The sequence below is a fragment of the Lolium rigidum genome, chromosome 3, assembly GCF_022539505.1.
Source record: "Lolium rigidum isolate FL_2022 chromosome 3, APGP_CSIRO_Lrig_0.1, whole genome shotgun sequence".
Lineage (NCBI taxonomy): Eukaryota > Viridiplantae > Streptophyta > Magnoliopsida > Poales > Poaceae > Lolium > Lolium rigidum.
Genome location: NC_061510.1, coordinates 294,752,444 through 294,767,113, shown reverse-complemented (window position 1 = coordinate 294,767,113; position 14,670 = coordinate 294,752,444). Strand labels below are relative to the sequence as shown.

General features: G+C 42.8%; 1 protein-coding gene across 1 annotated transcript; it reads left to right on the top strand.

The window, feature by feature from the left end:
* Positions 1-2,192: 2,192 nt before the first annotated feature.
* Positions 2,193-14,429, top strand: LOC124696694 (DEAD-box ATP-dependent RNA helicase FANCM-like). The gene is made up of 21 exons (XM_047229379.1): positions 2,193-2,252; positions 2,331-2,745; positions 6,075-6,218; positions 6,300-6,382; positions 6,495-6,609; positions 7,031-7,122; positions 7,319-7,373; positions 7,456-7,577; positions 7,650-7,763; positions 7,877-8,070; positions 8,565-8,692; positions 9,251-9,311; positions 9,997-10,073; positions 10,230-10,279; positions 10,355-10,520; positions 10,645-10,766; positions 10,847-11,164; positions 11,261-12,353; positions 12,477-12,531; positions 12,696-12,854; positions 13,421-14,429. The coding sequence occupies exons 1-21, from the start codon at positions 2,193-2,195 to the stop codon at positions 13,962-13,964; spliced, it is 4,167 nt and encodes a 1,388-aa protein (XP_047085335.1). The 3' UTR covers positions 13,965-14,429.
* Positions 14,430-14,670: the final 241 nt, after the last annotated feature.

Genomic DNA, 14,670 nt, shown 5'->3' with positions numbered 1-14,670 from the left:
GTGCAAAACTTTTCATTTTTAGTCAGGTGGTGTGTTTCGGCAAAAATATCACAAAATTGTAATGGTACCTAGCAAAGACATAATCGAACGGTGTGTTTGAACAAATGCCAAAAAATAACGGTATCTTGCAGCAAATTTTTCTATGAAACTAATATCTATAAAATTTCCTTTACGTGTATTTATTTCTCTCAAAACCGAAACATATCTCAGTAAGCTTCCATTCAGAGAATTGATCACTTCCAAACAATCAGTACCTATCACACTTTTAGTTATATGGAGATCAGCAGCCAGAGACATGGATTGTCTACATGCAATTATGCAATTGCTTCCAAAGTTGCAGGATCCGAGATATCAGGACACACCAAGACCGAAGATCCTAGATATTTACCATTCAGGGAGCGACAGATAGCTGCTACAACACCCATGTTTTCCGTTCTGCTGCATCGACATTGATTTTCATATAGTCTTCAGTTGAGGGAATCCAGTTTGGAACCACTGGTCGACTAGCATGAGCAGCAACAATATTCCTGTGTGGTATAGAAATCAAATTCAAACCCTCCCTGATTTTTTCAATGAATTTGAAGATGGCAAGCGGACTTTGAAAAATCTCTTCGTGGATAGCTTTACGTCTCGCTGACCATATCGCCCATAATGTGATGACTGTTGTGATTAGCTGATCATGAGGAAGAGATTCTAGCCGTGAAAATATCCACTCCTTTGTATTACTACAAAGAGAAGCAGTTATATGCTCAACCATCTATTCATCTAGCAAATCCCAAACACTCCGTACCATCGCACAATCCATTAACGAATGCATCCAATCATCACTCGATGCATGGAAGAAACAACACTAGATGTGACTGCTATATTCCTATGATGCCGAACTATACCAGTAGGGATACTCAGGGTGTATTTGGTAGTCCGGGACTACTCCCAACCGAGATGTTGAGGAGATCCAGTGTTTGTTTGCCCGGCTCGTGCCATCTCCACCCTGCCGAAGGGATACGAAAAAGAGCCCAGAGCCGGGACGAGGAGCGAAGCCCAAATCGGATATCGCTGCTCCTCCGGGATGAGCCAATCCCGCAAAACACTGTAGTAGTGGCCCGTCACCCCCAGACCCCATCCCGCACTCCATTCCCCCACATCTCCTCTCCTCACGCTGGCACCAGCCCCGCTCCTCACGCCGCCGCCAGCCACGCCCTCGCGCGCCGCCGCGGCCTCGCGCACCGCCACCACGGCCTCGCGCGCCGCCGCCGCTCCCCTGGCGCAGGCCGCCGCCTCTCCCGTGGCGCCCTCCACTGGTGCATGCCGCTCTTCCCCTGGCGGTCCTCCCCTGGACGGTAGTCGGCGAACGACTGCCCCGACGCGGATCTTCTTGACGCGGTCGACCGCCCACCGCCCATCCCCCGGCCGCCGAACTAGTGAGCTCGCCAGCAGAAAGCCCCAATGGCCCCTCCCCTGGCTCGCCGACATAGGCCTGCCTGGCCGCATCCTCGCCTTGCTCGCCGCCCCTACCCTAGCCGTTCTGGCCGCCGGCCTCGCCTGCCCCTCCGTTGATCGCCGACCGCCCCCGCCCCTTCGTTGGCCGCCGTCGGCTTGGCCGCCGCTGCTCCAGGGCTTGAAGTTGCAGATCGAGCTCTAGGATGCAGAGGATCCGATCGATTTTTTCACTCTGTTTTAGGGTATTTTTTGCAAAAAACTGCACCTTTTGAATATTGAATAAAAGTGTGTATTTTATGGAATATTGAATCAATGTGTATTTTGTAATGTGTGTATTTTATATTTAGATATAATCTCTATTTTGTCCAAATATTGAATTTGTGCTAAAATCTCATCTCAACTCATCCATGTGCTACCAAACAATATCTCACCTCAACTCATCCCAACTCATACATGTGATACCAAACAACATCTTGTCTCATTCTAACTTGGTTAGGGTCATCATGTACGAGAAAAGATAGTCATTCTCAGTTGACCCGGCTACCAAACACAGCAATTTAGCTGGGGCGGGTTATTGCATATCCGAAGCAGCCCGTTTAAACGCTTGGCTCGGCCCATAATTTCCTCACCATCTCTCTCTCTCCCGCCTTTTCGTCTCCGAAACTCCCCATTTCCCCGCCCCTTTCCCTCCCGAAATCCCCAATTCCCCAACCTCGGCGAACCTTCTCCGACCGGCCAAGCCGAGCCGCCCGATGGCGGCGCCCCCACCGTCCTACGCCCATGCCGTCGCCGTCGACGACGAAGAAGACGACGTAAGCTCGCGGCTCGCCCTTCCTCCCCCCTCTCCCGTTTACGTGCTCACGCCCCCTTTCTCCAAACCCTAACCGCAGGGCTTCGACTGGGAGGCGGCCGTGCGCGAGATCGACAGCGCCTGCGCCCTCGCCTCAACCTCCACGGCCGCCGTTTCGAACCCGTTCCCGCCGCCGCCGCCGCGCCAACCCTCGCCGTACCCACCTCCCTCGGCCGCGGCGCCCTTCCCCCACGGGCCGCCCGCGGGTGGCGCGCGGCAGTCGACGCTCGACCGTTTCGTCGACTCCTTCACCAAGAGACAGTTAGCGAAGGAGCGGCCGCCCCCAGCGCCGGCGGTTCCTGTGGCGGCACCGGTGCCACCTGCCAGCAGAGGGGCGCGCTTCGCGGCACGCCCGGACGAGGGGTGCTCGCGGGGTGCAGGCAGGGAGGAGATCGCGGAGGGGGCCTGCGCCGTCGCGCTGGACCACGAGGCAGTGCAGACATGGGTCTATCCAAGTGAGTGTGTAACTGTCTTGGATTTCTGTATGCATCTTTCGCCAGTGACTTGAGTTCTGCTGTAGTTATTTTCTTATTTAGCATAGCATGTTGGGCATGTGACTGTTTTGGTGATATAAATCCCTGCCTCCCTGGCGATGTATTTAGTGATGCACAGTACTAGAAATGTCGTTTTTGGTGATGCTGAGGACTACCGACTTGCTCAAAGACCTTATTTAGGCTGCCCTGGCTTATCTTTTCATCTGCCATTAACAGGATTCCTGGGTGAATTGTATGAAATGAGTGCGGTTCAGAGTCTATAAGACAAATAGTTTAATTGTTTTACATGTTTTACTAGTCGAGTAATCAGTTTATATGAAGTATAATGTGCATTTTGATTATCATATTCTTGATCCCAAGGCAAGGCAGGCTAATTTGCAGACCAGTTCAAGTGTGAGATAGTGTCTTTGAGATTTAGATCCAGAGAAGCAACACAAGCATAGCTAGGTATCAAATTACTTCAGTTGCTTGGTTCTGTTCCTAGCTTACGGAGCTGACAAATAAAGGCTAGTACATTTAACCCTCAAGTTTTTTTGTTGCTTGATTTTGCTTATGCAACTGGCTTATAGGGCGTATTCCTAAACAATAATTTTGTTTGGCATTATGATCATAGCGCTACTCTAGTATAGTCTGGATTAGGTCTATGCATTATAAATTATGGTGCATGAGTTGTGAATTCCTGCTCTGAAGTATTTTACTTGCCCATCTGGACCATGGGATATTTATCTCTGCCGGTAATTCCATAAATTCTCAGTAGTTAGATATCCACTAGCTCCTCATCTACACTACCGCAGATCCACGCTTGAACATGGATGTGCATAGGGGTGAAGTTAGAGTGGATAGTGCTTGGATACAAATACGGAATTGGAACTGTTGTTGATTGGTCACAAATACGGCTCAGCCGTTGATATATTTTTGTAGTGAATTCCATGTTTTACCCCTTAGTTGTGCGTTTGTGCCAGCAATTACCCTATTTACTGTCTACTGGAATACGTTATAGTATAAGAAACTTTGAACCCTGTTTTGCCACATTTTAGCATTTTGCACATTTTATTACATAGGGCCAGCATCAGAGAAAGAGGGTCCAACCGTCCAATGTTTCTTGAATGGAGTAGTTTTGACGAATGTTCACTAGATGGGGTAATTGGTGTCATGAACGTACAAGTAGGGGGTAAAAAGTGAATTCACTCTAATTTTTTTTTGAAGTTGCATTGAAATTAGGAATCGTATGTAACACACACATAATATAGGCAAACCTACCAGCGAAAAAAATATGTACATAATTACAAGAGCATGTGCTCGATGAGTCGAACCTTGTTACCTTGATGAATTACCGGTAAGAGAAATTCATAGCTGCACGGTACATAGATTTTTTGTGTGTGTAGTGAACATGGTTTTAAAGGCGTCCAAGTGCTCCCTGTCCGCCTTGGATAAACGGCCTCTTTAGGCGCCTAGGCGTCGCCTAAGCGTCAGAGGGCCCCTCCTCCGCCTTGAGACGCCTTAACGCCTTTAAAACCATGGTAGTGAATTCCAAGTTTTACCCCTTAGTTGTGCGTTTGTGACAGCAATTACCCTATTTACTGAAAATTCTACTGGAATACGTCATATAAGAAACTTTGAACCCTGTTTTGCCAATTTTAGCATTTTGCACTTATACATAGGGCTGGCATGTTAGGTCATTGTGGCGCCAAAGTTCAGTAAAGTTTGGAGGGCGTCATCTGTGGTCATGTCAGCTTTCTATCCTCCAGCTGTTTCACTCTTCGTTGTCCTCCTCATATCCTCTAACCTCGATTATCACCTCATGCCTAGGTAGCCTAGCCGGCACGCATCAGAGAAAGAGGGTCCAACGTTTCTTGAATGGAGTAATTTCGACGAATGTTCACTAGATGGGTAATTGGTGTCATGAACATACAAGTGGGGGGTAAAAAGTGGAATTCACTCTAATTATTTTTTGGGCGTTGCATTGAAATTAGGAATCATATGTAACACACACATAATATAGGCAAACCTACCAGCGAAAAAAATATGTACATAATTACAAGAGCATGTGCTCGATGAGTCGAACCTTGTTACCTTGATGAATTACCGGTAAGAGAAATTCATAGCTGCACGGTACATAGAATATTTTTAATTGCCTGAAGTATAAGAGTTTGGTTGGTTGGTGTCTTTGGCCTGGTCCTGTGTTAGATTAGTTTAGCGCGTAAAGGACTCCGCAGACCACAGTCCACGTCCATCATAGTGCAGGGAAAATTGAGGCAAAAGTATAAAGCTCTATCTCCATCAATGTTGTACCAGATCCATCTCATCCACAACCAAGTGGCGTAGAGCCAAATCTCATCTCATCACCAACTCTCTCTCTCTCTCTCTCTCTCTCTCTCTCTCTCTCTCTCTTGGAGCTCATGACCTAAAGTGGCTTCCATGGAGGTCCTTTGTCAAGTGGGGAGAACATTGGTTTGGTCAAGCATCTGAATAGTGAGGAGGGCAATAGCCACAGGGGCAGGCAATGCATCCTTCCCAGCACCCTTGCGAACAGCAGCAAACCCATGTGCCGCAGGAGTGTACACTTTGGCACTAGTTCCCACTAGTCAAGGCAGCAGATCTGTCTGCGTTTGCTCCCTTCGATCATGGTGGCAGATACAACAGAGCCGGCCGCCAAGCAGGCCATCACACACGAGACAAGAGGATTGACAGCTGGCTACCAACGGACGTAGCTACAGTGACATCGGAGAAGGCTACTTGTGGCAATATGAACAAATACATGGTGTGGGCAATTGCTTGATTCCTCCCAGTTGCTGGATAATTGACTGGTTAGTTACCAAATATGACCGCAGAAAATCGGATATTCTCGGATTGTAGTGAAACCGTGCTAAGGTGGAGAAGGAAGAGGACATGAAAGAAGGAAGGCAGCGGCAGTGTGGTATTAGAGATAATCTCTTCCTTGTGCGTTAGGCTTAGGGTCACCCTTTCAACAGACCAGAATACTAAGCTGCAGATCAGCCTTATGTTTGCTCTCCTGTTCTTTCTTTTTCAGTTTTTCTTCTTCCCCGGTTCGCCTGCTGTTAGTTGCTCCTTGTGGCCTTAGCTTCTACTTGTGGACGTTCGCTTGGCACTAATCGGCATGCTACCTTGCGTCTCCTCAAACACTACGTGGAACTCCTGTCAAAGATTCTGTTTTTTAAATGGTTCAATACTGCTATAAAGTATAGACATGTTTTTGTAAGTATTTCTAGGGTTCACACTTTGTAAATATGATGTTTGTAACTTCCTTACCTTTTGTTCAAATGCTGCAGCTAATATAGAAGTCCGAGAATACCAGCTATATATTGTCCAGAAGGCCTTGTTTACAAATACACTAGTGGCTTTGCCAACTGGACTTGGCAAAACATTTATCGCTGCAGTAGTGATGTATAACTATTTTAGATGGTTTCCTGAAGGTAAGGTCTGGGCCCAAAACTGGTACCAAAGGTACTTACTGACAAATTGCTCTCGTTAACTGATACATTTGAAAACCTCAGGTAAAATAGTATTTACTGCCCCTTCACGTCCGCTTGTTACTCAGCAAATTGAGGCATGTCATAATACAGTGGGTATACCACAGGTACTAAAATTTATGTTGCATATTTCATGCTTGTCTGGTGTCTGATGAATATTAGCGTATTTTCTCTGGCAGTCCTGTAGGCTGTAGATTAATTAGATTTACTTGTTTGCAGGAGTGGACGATTGATATGAAAGGCAACCTAAGCCCTGAGAAGCGTTCAAGTTTTTGGAAGTCCAAAAGAGTATTTTTTGTCACTCCACAGATTCTTGAAAATGATATACATTCTGGTGATTTCCCTGAATGTTTCTGGTATTTCTTATTAATCTTTATTGGTATTTTTTTGTATTTATTTAAGTTGTCATTGTAGGATTCATTTGTTTATTTAGATTTAGAATGAACCAGGCATGAGCTAAATTTCGTGCAGATGGGAACATATACAAATGTCTACCCAGGAAAAACCATCCAACTCATAACTGGATAATTTATACAAATGTGTACACAGGAGACCAGGTCATAACTATATAATTGCCTCATTCCAAATCAATGTTATTCATTCTCTGCCACCTTCTCATCTAGTACATTAATGTTTGGATTGACTATTTCGATGCTAGATTACGTACAGTAAGCCTTTTAGTGTCTTGTCAACTTTGCTGTTACTGTATCCTCATTTCTTCTGTGATTTGATGTTATGAAGTTTTCTTTTAACAGGTATATGCGTGATGAAACAGCTAGTTTGCTTGGTGATAGATGAAGCTCATAGAGCTTCAGGAAATTATGCTTACTGCACTGCTGTTCGTAAGGCATGTTTGATGCTCAAGTACTTTATCCATCATATCATCTGATTTTACAATGCACATGTCTTGTGTTAGTATATCATCTTGTTTTTTTTTCTTCCATTATTAAACTCAGTTAATTGATGACATCAGTAAAATAAGTTAGTTGTATGTGTGCTACGGCTTCTGCATGTTCATTCTTTATTTTCTGCTATGTTGACAGTTGGTGGCATCACATGTACCATTAAGGATTTTAGCTCTGACTGCTACACCAGGATGTAAGTGTGCACATTATGATTGAATACTTGCTAAAAAATGAAATGCTTTATAATTTATCAATCTATCTTGATTGCCATTCAGCAAAGCATCCAGATATCCAAGGTGTTATCAACAATTTATGCATTTCAGAGTTGGTTCATCGTGATGAAAGTGATCCTGAAGTCCAACGATATGTTAACACACGTACAGTTGACCTTGTAAAGGTGTGGATGAACTGTGGTATATTCGTAATATGTCGTTTTTCAGTGCTGTGGAATTTACCTGTTTCGGTGCAGGTTCCTGTTGGCAGTGATACATTTCAAGTTTACGAGAAGCTTTTGGAAATTATACATCCATATATTGCCCAATTGCGTGCTGCTGGGGTGATTGACAATAGGGATGCTGAAAAGGTATGTTTCTTAGTCTCTTAAATACTTCAATCATCATGTTGACTATGATTTGCTGCACCCACTTCTAATTTGCTACACATGTACATTATTAATTGGTTACCTGTTGTTGCCAGTGGAGCTCACACCAACTGCACATTCTGAGGGAGAAATTCAATCAAGCACCCCCACCAAACATTCCTATTGAAAAGAAACATGAAATTCGCAGATCTTTTGCAGCTGCCTTCTCACTTTGTCGCATAAGTAAATTGCTTTTGAGCCATGGAATCATGCCGGCATATCAGGCGATTGAAGCTAATTTGAATGAAGGGTATTGTTTACACCCATTTCCACTACATGATTTTACTTGTATGTGAATAGTAGTGCATAATTAAGCCCCTAAGGATTTTGTGGACAACATTCTCTTTGGCATCTAATAATATCCTTGCTGAGTCTTATTTTTCTTCATCTCAGAAGTAATCTTAGTAATATCTCGATATATTCAGACTTCAAGATGGGTCAGTGGAGTGTAGTTCCCTTTGAGCTGTTCCATTCCCTTCTGAGATGAACCAACTGGACTAAGAAGTCTATGGATCTGGAGCACAGTTTTTTTACAGCACGAGCATGCAGAACTTAATACCAAATTGCTATTGGAGTTGACTAGGATTATAGTTTGTACCTTTGTATTGTTCTGTGATTATGTCATATTAATAAAACAATACTTTGAGAGTTTATAAAAATTTGGTTTCTTGATTGTGTGTACCCTCTACGTATTTTCACGAGTAAGCCTTTTGTGCCTCACACCATGGTTCTTCTTTATTGAAGGGCGTGGAATATGTTCTCAAGGATTGAGGCCTTTGCCAGAGCAAAGGAAATGATGCAGAGCTTCTTAAACAAGGGCGTGTCCAGTCCAAAAGTGCAGAAATTGGTAGAAGTGTTAATAGATCATTTCCGTAAGCAACTTTCTACTTATGTAGTAATGGCATATAATTTGTCGATTTAACTCGACTATCTATATCATAATGTACTCTGTTTAGTGTAGTAAAATTTGCCGATTTTTTAGCACAACTCCATCTATCATCATAAACTTTGTAATCTCACGCTGGACCTGGCTCTCAGTCTAGCATTATGTCTGAGAATGGCACTCTTCTGTTAGCTTGCACCTGCTCCCCCTAAACTGTAACAGGTCCCATCTCTCCAAATTTAACGTAATTTGTAAGAATAGTAGCTCTTGTGTGGCTTAGTAGTCAGTTGTCCTAAATTGTGAAACTTGGTTGCCCAGTTATTGCTTGTTATCAGAACACTTGATACTACCCACACTACTATGCGGGCAAATGTGGCACTATTGTAATATGCTTTGTGTAGGAACACATGACTTTATCAAAATTCATATGTGCATGTCATGTGGAAAGAGTCTTCTGTATCAATTGGCTTCAACTGTTTATGTTCTTATTAACTAAAACTTAGTAAACTTTACACTGATGTTTTCGTGACTGGTAATTTTTATGCAGAAAAAAACAATCCAAAGGACTCAAGGGTGATTATATTTTCACATTACCGTGAAAGTGTCAAGTAAGAACCTTACCTTTTACTAGCTGTATCTATTATGTAGCACTTCATAGTTTATGTATCTATTTCTAGATTGAAAAGCTCGTCTCTATACAGTTTCTTTTGTCATTGTGTGTGTTGTGATAAAAAACGAAAGTCATATGTCACCAACTCACCATTATCTACTCACACGTCTGGAAAGTGTCAAGAGCCAAACCTTGTAAGATTCTTTACAGCTATTGTGAAGCTTTGAGCACACTTGAGACATCATTTGTTCTTATTGTAAAATTGGTCAACAATTTTGTGCAGAGTTTTTGTGTGGGATCATGTCCAAGGATCAAACCTAGGGGCTCTGTTTTTAGTCACTACTGCTCATTGCATGGGACCTATATTTCATCACACAGCCCTGTCCTGCAAATTTACAGTAGAAGTTAGCCATGCATGGATTAAACAGTTTTTTCACCATGCGGAACATGTACCGCTTACTAGCGTATGTAAGATGGACTCTTTTTGTTGGAATTCACTTGCTACTGTTTTGTTAACCTTACACCCAGACAAGCTGTGCCTTGTTTTCTTGGCTAGCAATCAGAAAAACGTCTGTAATTTTTCTTAGAGAACGTAAACAATATTTATAGTAGTAAAGTATTTGTGTTTTGCTTGAATATCATATTAGAAGTCTGAACGTTGTATTGGTTGCTTTGAATCACAGAGAAATACTAGGTGCATTAGGAGGCAGTTGTACCAATTTTTTCAGACCTGCTCAATTCATCGGTCAGAGCTCTGCAGGTATGATGATGGATCAGTGATCTCGAATATGCCATGTATTTAGGTTTATTAATATTAATATATTAATCTGTAGAAAATATGGCGCCTTAAAAAGATGAACACATATCGTGGGTTCTGCAATCACATGGCTTACTTTAAACGTTTTGTGCTTTACAGGCGACAGGCTGAAGGGGCAGACACAGAAAATGCAACAAGCTATTTTGCAGGTATTAAAACAAACCTAACTATTGCAGTCCCCACCCCCGCCCCCCCTCTCAACTCATCATGTAAACTGCTTGCAGAAATTTCGATCTGGGGAATACAACATTCTAGTGGCAACATCAATTGGCGAGGAAGGACTAGATATTGTGGAGGTTGATCTTGTGATCTGTTTCGATGCCAATGTCTCTCCATTAAGAATGATTCAACGCATGGGAAGAACTGGGCGGAAAAATGATGGGCGAGTTGATATCCTTTCGTGATGATGAAAAAAAACTTATCATGTCCAGCAAAGATAAAGATATCGAGTTGCATTTTTTTTATACAACATGTTTTTCCTCTCTTAGTCATTGGTCACCTTAACTGTCCAAACTGGTGTTGGCTTGTGAAGGACATGAGTTGCAAGGGTACAAAAAGAAACAAGGAAGTACTCGGACAATGAAAAATCTATTGCGCAAACAGGATAACTTTGATTTCCATGCTAGTCCTAGGATGGTAATACCGTTTGGTCTGTTTGTTGATATAACCATTTCATCACTCTGGAGGTTTTCTAATTGTGCTATCCATTGGAACAGGTTCCGCATATCTATAAACCGGAAGTTAAATATGTCAAATTGTCAATAGAGAAGTATGTTCCTTGTTTAAAGAAAAGAAAAGTTGATGTTAGTTGCGCATCACCAATTTTGAACAAGATGTCAGTGGAAGATGACCAACTGATTGCTCGGTACTTTAGTGCATGCAAAGAGGATATTTGGAAGCCATCTCTTGTTGCATTTCCTAGTTTCCAGGTTTCTCCCTGTGATATCTATAAAGTACCTCATTCTTTCCGAACAACAGATATGCTAATTGATGCTATGCAACGGCTTCAAGATCTTTCTTTCTCTAGGACAAAGGTAGATTTATTGTACATGCGAGAGTTCATTTTATTTTCCTTTTTAATTTTATGAATGAACTAGAAGTTCTAATGCTGATCCTGAACACTTGCTCAGTGTGGAACCCCCTTGCGAGAACCTGCTGATGTAGCAGCTCTGAAGGATCAGCCACTGGAAGGTCATTACTATCCAACTGGACAAGTGGCATGTAGTAAAAGTGTTTGTGTGACAAGTTCTCCAGTAAAAAAATATCCTTTACACTCTTTCTTCTGTGGAGATTATGTAGCTGTGGATATTAAAGGTTACGTTTCAATCACCTTTGTACCTGCCGTGCTGAGAACATCTGAATTCCATAAGGACACACAGAATGTGAATTGGCAATATAAAGTCCAGAACAAGATGGCTCCTTACAATTTGACAACAGAAGTCAGTGGTCCAAGAACAGATGGTGCTTATTCAAGCAAACCGATATTTGCAGATAATGCATCAAATTTGGATCCCCATTCCCCGGATTATTCTGAACAATATGACCCTGGCAGGCATGTACTTTTTCGTACAACACCATCTAAATCATTTTCAAGCCCAACAGAAAAATGGGGCACACCATGCAATACTAAATTAGCGAGCCCAGCTTTGTCAGTTCAGGAAGACACGGAACTTAGTCCCAGGCTAACACATTATATTGAAGAAGGAATTGTTCCCGAGTCTCCAGTCCTTGAAGCTAGCCACCAGAGACTTGAAACAGAAAGAGCTTCTGATGTTTGTTTTGTTCCTAAGGTTGATTATTCAAAAGCACACACTCAGGGCAATGGGCCAGGATGCCATGATGGATCATTGAGCTTCGGGGAAAAGGGCCAATTTCCCGCTGGGGTAACTGAAGTTCTTGGATTAACCAGGGATAATGTATTAGGTCAGACTCAAGTAGAGGCAGAAGAGCCTTCAAATGTGAAAATATGTAGTCCTGCTGCTCGCACTCCTACAGCAAATCTGCTCTGTGATAGCTTGTCTGATGATTGGCAGGTTAAGTCAGTAGCAGGGGATACATCAGGGTCAGTACAGCAAGCACCCAAGTATAGAAGACTCTGCAAATATGGTGAAAAGATCAAGAGGGTTCCCTCAATGTCTTTGAATGACAGATATGATGGATGTGGCGGAAGACAATGTGATGTTACAAATAAAAGTATGCCGAACCAAATGGGGCATGCTAGGGGTGAGTTACTTTTTTCTCTTTCTAACTGTTTGATTCCGAAACTGTCTCTGGCCTTATTAGTTTGTATAAGTTTGTTGCATCACAACCTCAAGGCTTTACACTGTTTGTACTGTAATAATGTAGGAAACAAAGGGAAAGCCAAGAGGCGTCTGGATATATATATTGATGAGCAAGCCGAGTAAGAGTACTGCGACCTTTGTGTTGAGAACTTGATATTAGCAGACAAACTAATGCTAAACTCTTTTGCAATTATAATAGCCTGTCAATGCATATCAGTGTTTTAATTATTATAATAAAAAATACTATTTATTGATTATAACTACCTTTCATTTATTGCTTTAGGGTGTCTGAAGATACTTATATTTCAGCGGATGAGGATGATGATCAGAGTGAGGACAAATACGAAGATAGCTTTATTGATGACCAGGCAACTCCTAGTGGCCAATTTACTCAGAGTGTACAAGGTGGTGAACATACTGGCGACAGAATGGCTTTCTATAGGTATTACAAGATGATGATGGAACTCTTTACTCTAGTGTTTAATGGTGTTCCTGCCTATGTTATTTTTTTAGACCATCCTGTTTTCTCTCATTTCTTTTGCCATCAATCAGCACAACTGAATACATGTGCTCTTACAGTCTGATTTGCAGTGTTGTTTTACGACTGAATGGCTCTAAGTCAGACCTTCTGGTTCTAACTTGCAGTGTACAACTGAATGGCTGTACAACTGGATGTGTGTGCGTCAGTTTAACTTGATTAAGATAGTGTATATAATGTGAATAACTAGAACATTATGAGTACACACTTTACATTACCAGTTCTGAGTTTGTGATTCCAGTTGAGGGTTTACTGTCAGTTTTGTACATGGGATGGATTATGAGAAGCTGAGTATTATTGCGACTCATACTTTTTCCTTGCATAAGAAGCATGTTTGCCATCAGCATTCTGCTTTTCTTGTTCATGACTAGCCTAGTTCTGAGCAGAAGCATTCATGTTCATGTTTTTCGTCTTGGAAAAAGTTATAGAAAGAAACTGTGGTACTGAGTATTCATTTGACGTTTTCGCAGGCGGTCACTACTTACTCAGTCCACAGTAGTTCTTCCCTCAAGATACCAAGATCTCTCTGACAATTCTGTCTCTATAGCCGGAAGTGCGAGCTGTTCATCAGGAAACTCGCACAATCCTATCGAGACTCCACAAGGGATTCTTCAAAAACATGGTACCACTGGCCCAAGTCCTCTAGGTCCCCAGCAAAGCTCCCTGGAGAGAGCGAGTTTTATAAAGGAGCATGGTCAAGCTAGTGTTGTCAACTGCGAATCAACCAGCAAACCAGATAGCATAAAGAGAAAGCTAAGCTTCCAGCAAGCTGCCTCGATCCCTATCATAAACCTTGATCTGGAACCAGCACCACCTTCCTCACACCTTGCTACTGAAGCCGGCAATGATATATACTGGGATGATGCTTTCTTTGAGGGCCTCGATCTTGATGCAATTGAAGCACAGGCGACCGAGCAATTGAGACTGCAGAAGGCACAATCACAGAAGCCAGCAGAAACTAAGCGAGCATCTGATGTGAGCTTCACGCCTCCATCGTTTGATCTTGGGTTCTGATAACCCATTTTGGTGAATTTCACTTCAAAAACCCATTCTGGTGAATAGCCATCCAGAATATGCTTATGTGCTGTTCCACCAGATTATCTGGGATCAAGCTTCAGATATGTGCGATTAGCAACATCCTGGTCTATCAGTCTGTTATCAATGACCTCTTTCCCCACAAGGTCTGAACTTGGGTGGTACATGACAGACGGGGTTCAAGATGTTTCAGATGAGCCCTGCTGTGTTGCTGCCACGACTGCTTCTGTGAGAATATTTATAGGAAGCCCAGAAGATCAGGAGGTGATGTCGAGAGATACGTGGCAGCTATTTAGCATTCAGTACATAATTACACCTTGTATAACAACAGGTCAACAGCCCCTAGCTGTAAATATTGTATTATGTAAGTGCCTAGCTGTGGGTGTGTACAAACGAAATTTGCAGTTCCTTGAAAGGTTAACCATGCAGTAAGGGTTAGCTTGTGATGTGGTACCAAGTGATCTGCATGGGTGGATGTATGGTTACAAGGCCCATTTGCTAAGTGGATAGATAGTGGTGAGGGAGTGACTGCTTCATCTTCATTGGTGCCTTGCCCGGTTGCTTTCTCCAAGCAAGGAAATTATTCCAAACATGTCAATTCATTTTGTCAGTAGATAGTGTGTTTGCTTCAGTACAGCAGTGTGAACTTGGAGATGCCTGCCACGGGTATTAATTCTGAGCTCAC